The sequence below is a fragment of the Cornus florida genome, unplaced genomic scaffold, assembly GCF_030987335.1.
Source record: "Cornus florida cultivar Cherokee Brave unplaced genomic scaffold, ASM3098733v1 CherokeeBrave_3.0.0_Hap2_Chr08, whole genome shotgun sequence".
Taxonomy (NCBI): Eukaryota; Viridiplantae; Streptophyta; class Magnoliopsida; order Cornales; family Cornaceae; genus Cornus; species Cornus florida.
The window spans coordinates 30,412,466-30,420,462 of record NW_026775578.1 but is presented as its reverse complement, the minus strand read 5'-3'; the positions used below and the strand labels follow the sequence as shown (position 1 = coordinate 30,420,462).

The window sequence follows — 7,997 nt, the reverse complement described above, 5'->3', positions numbered from 1 at the left end:
TTTGTGTGAATAAGGTCGGTCCGAAGTTTGGTGCACACAAGGTCCTAAATTGGGTGTATACTGTTGAAAAATTTGAATATGATAAATTATGAAAATTATTTACACGTAAATAAAGGAAAAACTCCGACCAATCATATTTGTATATAATTAGAGTATAATTATAATTTTAAAAAAATATTATAAAATTGTTTTGAAACTTAGGAACACACAAGACCATTCAACAAACTCCACTCAATTTTATTGGTTTCATTCAAACCATGACCATTGTGTGAAAGGGTATTTTTTGAAAATGGAACTATGAAGAGGTACAGCTGTGATGATAATGACAAACTTCCGTTTTTTTGGAGAAAAATGAAGAGGACACTGTGCTGCTATCCCTGATAAAGTTGATCCTAAGTTAGGGTGTAGATGTGACCCTCTCCTCAGCCAATTAAGAAAGGAAACAAAGTTCTCAACATTTTAGAGCAAATTGAACAGTCTCAAACCCTACTCACCGTCCCGAAACACAAAATCTTCCATGGACAATCGCCATCGAATTCCTCCACAAGTTCTTGTTGCAAACAGGTTACTTGTTCCTCCAACTCTTGCTCATCTTTTCCAATTGATCTTGTTTCTTTCTGCTACTTCTCACTCAAATGGAGTGGAGAGGTCCACCTACATTGTCCACATGGACAAGTTCTACATGCCCAAAATCTTTCCTACCCACCATCACTGGTACACTGCCATCCTTGACTCCACAACACCAAATGACCATCAATCCACCCCAAAGCTTGTCTATGCTTACGACACTGCTTTAACTGGTTTCAGTGCAGTATTCTCCCAAGATGAGCTAAACACCCTCAGAAAGTGTCCCGGTTTTGTCTCGGCTTATGCTGACAAAATTGTCACCCTTCACACCACTCACACCTTTGAGTTCCTCTCCCTCAATCCCGTGGCCGGACTATGGCCAGCTTCAAATTACGGTGAAGGTGTCATTGTGGGTGTCATTGACACCGGCGTGTGGCCAGAGAGCCGGAGCTTCAACGACCGTGGAATGACCAAAGTGCCCAAAAGATGGAAGGGGAGGTGCCAAGGAGGTCCAGATTTCAATTCTTCATTATGTAACTCCAAGCTCATTGGAGTTAGATACTTCAACAAGGGCTTCATGGCAGCAAATCCTAACACTACCATTACCATGAACTCGGCGAGGGACACGGCTGGTCATGGGACACACACTTCCTCCATAGTTGCCGGAAACTATGTGGAAGGCGCGTCCCACTTTGGCTATGCTTCGGGGACTGCAAGAGGGGTTGCGCCGCGTGCTTGGGTGGCCATGTACAAGGTCTGCCCGGGCAATTTAGAAGAATGTTTTACCTCCGATTACCTTGCTGGTATGGACCGCGCCGTGGCTGATGGGGTCGACGTGGTGTCGATTTCGATGGCTTTTAGTTATGTTGTCCCTTTATATGAGAACCCTTTTGCCATAGCTTCATTTGGAGCCATGGAGAAGGGTGTGTTTGTGTCTATTGCAGCAGGAAATGATGGCCCCTCTCTTGGGTCAATATACAATGGAATCCCATGGGTCTTGACCGTCGGTGCCAGTTCAATTGACCGTTCTTTTTCCGGGACTGTGACTCTTGGCAATGGGCTAACCATCACTGGATGGACCATGTTCCCTGCAAGTGCCTTGGTTAATGACCTCCCTCTCATTTACAACAAGACTCAGTCACATTGCAATTCAACTGGGTTGTTGTCTAATCCCCCGTATGATGGCATCCTCATATGTGATGTTGACACTGTAGATTCTCTCCGCCCCGTTTCCACTCTGTCAAAGGTGAGCTCAGCCATCTTTATCTGTGATGATCCACAATTAGCGGAGGTGGAAGATTTTTCTTATCCCGGAGTTGTGATTGGCTCAAAAGATGCAGAGGTAGTGATCAAATATGCCAAAAGGTCTAAGAAGCCTAGGGCAAGCATAAAGTTCCAACAAACCATTTTGGGGACAAAGGCTGCACCTGTCGTTGCTTGCTACTCTTCTAGGGGTCCTGCACAGAGCTATCCAGGCATCCTGAAGCCAGATTTAATGGCGCCAGGGTCACTAGTCTTAGCAGCTTGGCCTCCCAATAAAATTGCAGCTACAATTGGTTCCTTAGATTTGTCTAGTGATTACACATTTCTGTCTGGGACATCCATGGCTTGTCCTCACGCTTCTGGCGTGGCTGCTCTCCTAAAAGGTGCGCATCCAGATTGGAGTCCGGCCGCTATAAGGTCCGCCATGATGACCACTGCAAACCCATTAGATAATACTCTTAATCCTATTCGAGACCTCGGTCTGGACCTCGAAAAAGCCTCACCTCTAGCTATTGGGGCAGGACAGGTTGATCCAAACCGGGCACTTGACCCTGGTCTTATATATGATGCGACTCCACAGGACTATGTGAATCTCCTCTGCTCCATGAATCTCACAAAGGCACAAATCTTAACAATTGCAAGATTAAACAGTTACACTTGCTCCAACCCTTCTGACGATCTGAATTATCCATCATTTATTGTTTTGTACACTAACAAAACAACAATGTTCACTCGAACATTTCAGAGGACAGTGACAAATGTTGGGGATGGACCGACAATTTTCAAGGCTGAGGTTACAGCCCCCGAGCATTCCACCATCTTTGTCTGGCCAGAGAAAATCATTTTTGCTAAGAAATATGAGAAGCAGAGCTACAATTTGACAATAAAGTACATGAAGGAAAAGAATGACACAGTCAAATTTGGTTCGCTTCTTTGGGTTGAGGAGAATGGAAATCATACAGTGAGGAGTCCTATTGTGGTTTCACCATTTGATGATGATTTGTTGTAGTCCAAGCTTGGAAGTAATCAAAGTATCACATTCTAGGCAATGTATTTGTAGTGTTGTCTGTTAAAAAAACACATCTTTAAAATACATGATTTTCTCAAGTACTGTGATTTATTTTACCATTTCTGCACTCTCATTACAGAATTTTCATACTCTAATGACAGGAAATCCCATGTGGTTGAGGATGAATTTTTGAGTAACCAAACAGTCGGGTTGCCCCCAAGTGGCCTGTGCCACGGCACACATAATGTGAAGTTCAAGGCAGTTTATTTGCATATAGTTCAAAATTTACGTGCCATAATATTTAGATTGGAAATTTAAGTGTTTAACCAGAGCATAACATTCAAGGCAGTGTATTTGCAGTAAAAAAATAATACATCTTCAACATACATGCTTTTTTTCTAAGTACTGTGATTTATTTTATCATCTTTTTACTCTCATAAGTGGTAGGAAATCCCCTGTGGTTGAGGAATGAATTTCTGAGTAACCGTTCAATGGTGCATTGTATATATGTTATCTGTCTCTTTTGTCAATATTTTTTGATTGTGACCCTTTCATACATGGTAACTGGCATCACAAGCTGAAGAAAATTGATATGCAAACTGGAACCTATAACTTACCCCCAAAAAGAAAAAGAAAAAGAAAAAAATGATAGCTAATTTAACATTCTGTTATCCATTGTGTAGAGGAAACAAAGATTAAAGGTATTAAAAATGAATTACATAGTTTAATCCTGTTATAGGGTTATACATGAGGCAACTAGGAAGTAGGAACTACAACTAGGAAGTAGGAACTACAACTCTGAATGTTCGCCCTTAAAACTTTTATCTTTTAGCATTTGATTGGGAGAGAGAATGTTGTTAATGGTTAAAACTAACAGGGTACAAGATATTTTCTGCTGACTGTTATGTATACTTTGATAGAGCCATTTGTAATACATGATGATACCTTTTACAGTCATCCAGATCCCAGTAGTTTTAGAATTATCTTCTCCTGCTGGACGCGCCGTGATTATTACCACTCTTGTTGCCTCTGTTGTGCTCTTGCTGTTGTAGTTCTTCTACCAAGTATTCCATATAAGCTTTTATCTCTGGCCGGTATTTTGTTGGTATGTTCCATAAAACATACCACACAATACTTCTTGTCAAATAATTTTCCTATATTTCTGCATAGTAGCATTTCAAGGTTGATTTCTTTCAGTCCCTTTCCAAGTTTTCTTAGTAATAATTTTGTCTCTGTAATGTTGCTTTTTAAAGTTTGCTTTTCAATGTTCAAATAAAAGAAAGTTGTTCTAGATCATAAGTAGGGAAAAGGATTGAAATTGACTTTGTGTTTATCAGTATTAAGTTTTTTGAGATCACCATTACATCTTTCCTTGATCTGTCAAGATGCATGGCTGCTTTAAGTGATGAATTTCTACCTTCATATGATTTTGAGACTGCCATATAATTTATTCATTTGAAATACTGCTTTAATTTTATTTTCCCATTTCAGTGTATTCTTATTATTTTCTTTCTAGTATATCCTAAGTACATAATCCTAAAAGATTTAATTTTCACTCACTATATAATATATATCCTTCCCTAATTTTTTTTGCTATTTTTCCTTGCATTCTCATGGAGTAAGTCATGCAATTCTAGTTTCTCTTAAGGTAACATCATAATACCATATCATTCACCACAGCACAGTGCCTGCTTTAATTTATTATGACTTTGCATTGCATTATCTCTTTGATTTTCAAATTCAACTAATATGAAAACCTGCATTATTGTCCTACAGTTAATCAGCACGAGGGATAAAATGACCAATTCATCCCTGACTTGTATCTTTTATTAAGTAGCAGAAACTGTTGAGAGGAGCATTATAGTTTTTTTTTTTTCCCCCTAACTTTCTTTATTCTTGATCTAATTTTGGATTTTCTATGGTCAATTTTTGAGGTTCCGGTGACAAAATGTCCTAAAGATTTCAATCAACAAGGAGATCAAGAGCAATGGGGGGAGGAAACAGTGATTAAATTACAGTACTTTCTTTCTGCAGAGAACTCTTCTAAAGAACCAGCTTTCTATGCTGGTCATTTTGCTATTGACAAAATAAACCAATTAATGACACATTCTTACCATTCCATGGTTGGGGAAAAGGGGTTGCATTTGTCTATGAATTCAATATAGAAACATTTTGGCTGGTTAATTCCCCTGAGCTCACTGTTCTCTGGAAAAAGGCAAATAGCTGGACTACATTCTTTTGGATGGACAAAGGCTGGAATGTTCAACTTAACAAGTTTTAATCCCAAGTACTTGAATTCTAATTTTCCAGTACTTTTCTTAGTCCCGAGTATCTTTTAAATGACATTGATTGATTAAATATAACAGGAATTGTTCTTGGGAGGAGGTTCTGGTGCTGCTGGAAATATCTGCCCTGGTGAGTTTTTTGTGAGTTCTATAGTTAGTTTACCAAAATAACACATAAGGGAAATTTCCTTTTTGTCAATTAAGAGATGGTTGAATCATGAATGAATTGAATTTTTTACAGAAATGTCTAGAGAAACGACTTTATGAAATCTCTTCAGCCTGAGGTTGAACAGTTGCATTTTTCTTTCTGCAGTTATGGAACAATTTGTGTTTCCAATGCCACAGTTTAAAAAATATTACCTTTTTTAAAATAAAAAATAAAAAAAAATAAAATTGTTTTCTCGGTTCTTAATTTTTCTTTTTTCCAGGTAATTGATGGGCGTGAAGTGGAGGCAATTAGACCAATGCCTTGCTAACCTGGCAATCTTGCTTAGCATTCAAATTTCTCTTGTATAATACTAAGGAAGAATCAAACCCTTGTGGTAAATGAAGCCAAACAATAGGAATATGTTATTGAAATGCATTGTTTTTGATGGCATAGACTGCATAGTAGAACAACATGCTGTCATCTTTGCTACTGGTCTTGCTACTAAAGGTCTCAAGCCTTTCTGTGCTATTTACTCTTCCTTTATACTTAGAGGTTTCAATCAGGTGAATATACGCACATATATAATTACAACACATCTAATTCGTATTCGATAGTATCAGTTAATTAATTACCATATATATGTCACTAGATCTTAGTTATTCATGAATTTCGAATTCTCCATTTCATGTGTATAACTTTACTCTTTACTTACAGTGTTGAGTAACTATTATGCAATGATTTTACGTACTAATTAATAAAACAACACTGGAAAATAATATGCCAAGTTACTGAAATTCGATGTTTTTTTCCCCTTAATAAGAGTTTCCCTTTTAATTCAAATGCATTTGACATATCAAATTAAATCTCAAATTGTTCCCATTGATCATGGGTAAATTAATATAATCTGGATTTAAGTTTTGTCTGCAATTTTGTAATGCTTTAGATCTTTCATTTGTACACTGCAGTTGCAAGGGATTCATGTATGTTGGAAATCATATCTATAAATTGACTCGATGATTGTGGCAGATTTATTGGGTCTTCGTTATAGGTTTATGCTTACGCTTTTGTTTAGGGATTTGATTTTTATTCTCTTTCAATATTTGTAATTTTCCACAAATTGAGTACGTCAATTTTACCGAATCAACTTTTGGTATGAGAGCCTCAAACCTATGCCTTTCTTGGAATGACCCTCATTTTTACCATTTTTCATTTTTTGGGATTTTTTCAAATTTTTGGAGTTTTTTTGGATTTGCCTCATTTTGCGTGCCGGGCACTGTGAGATGTGCCGGATGGGTTCTGAGAGTTGGTTGGGGCATTTCCTTGAATTCAGGACACTTGAAAATGTATTGATTGTCATTTCGGTATTATTCCGTTTTTCGGGCCGGGAAGTCCCAGGTGTAACCCTCTACCTGGGTGGTTGTGTACGAGAATTTTATTTTGGGTTCATTGCACTTCATTCATTATTGTTTGGTGCATTTTTATGTGATTACATGTTTAATTTAGTGGTTCTAGTGTTATATATATATATATATATATATATATATATATATATATATATATATATATTAAAGTTAAAAAAGATATTTTATAGTACGTGGGACCCGTCACTTATTTTAGTCATTTGTAATAACAAAATGGTCATCTGACGACCATTTTCTTTATTCTCTCATTCACGCAGCTGCTATCTCTCCCTTTGTGCATTTTTCTTTTCTTTTCTTTTTATTTTTCTTTTTATTTATTTATTTATTTATTTTTGGCTTCAAGCTCCTGATTCTTCATCTTCTACCTTAATTTCAATTTTGGTATAAAAGGCAAAGTTTACGAGGTCGACGAGGGCTTCAAATTGACCGGAGCCGGTCTTTAATTGGAGCACTTTGGGTTTTCGAATTCTTGGACTGATTTGGAGATTTTTCTTTAAATTAAGGTAGGAGTTTTCCTAAGCCTTCAAACTTTGTCTTTTGTTAAGTAAATTGTTCCTTAACATCTTGATTATCTTATGTTGAATGTGAGTTTATGAATAAAATGGATAAGTTGTTTTCTATGCTAAATTATAATTGTTGAAGTGTTAAAATTATGTATTTAAAGCATGCTATGTGGAATAAATGGACTATGTTGTGTTGAAAAAAAAAAAAAAAAAAAATTGAATTGCTAGCATGAGTTGTGATTGATTGAATTATATGAAAAGCATGTTTCTTGTTTCACTTAGAGAAATGTCATGATCATAATTGATTATTTTAGAATGCCTTGTTTATGCTATTTGAATTGAAAAATGCCATGTTGATGTTGTTATTTGACGACGGCCGCTTGTAAACGCCAAACTAAATGTAGTGAATGTGTGGTTCAAGAAAAGCCTTTTATGTCAAATTTAAATTTATAAAAACTACTACCAACACCACTACTAACGTAGCAAGAGTGAGTAGGGATCGTCCCAAGGGAGTATACGTGTTGGAATTTCAACTTCGACTCTAACATACCAAATGATTGCAAAAGAGAGTTGGGTTGGTTGATTACTTCTCACACATAAGACAACATGTAATTAAAATAGAATATCAATGGAAGAATTAACCCATATGAATCATGTGAGACATAATTCCTAATTTAATCACACATAGACATGTAAATAAACTAGAGAATTAATAGGAAGAATTAGACCATGGAAATCATAGAAATATACCAAGATTCATGAAATTCACAAGGCTAGAACACTAATCACAACAATATATAT

At 36.7% G+C, this 7,997-nt stretch overlaps 1 protein-coding gene across 1 annotated transcript; it reads left to right on the top strand.

The window, feature by feature from the left end:
- The first annotated feature begins 517 nt into the window (after window positions 1–517).
- Window positions 518–2,891, top strand: LOC132269969 (subtilisin-like protease SBT3). The gene has a single exon (XM_059771193.1). It carries the CDS (start codon window positions 518–520, stop codon window positions 2,837–2,839), a length of 2,322 nt encoding a protein of 773 aa, XP_059627176.1. The 3' UTR covers window positions 2,840–2,891.
- Window positions 2,892–7,997: the final 5,106 nt, after the last annotated feature.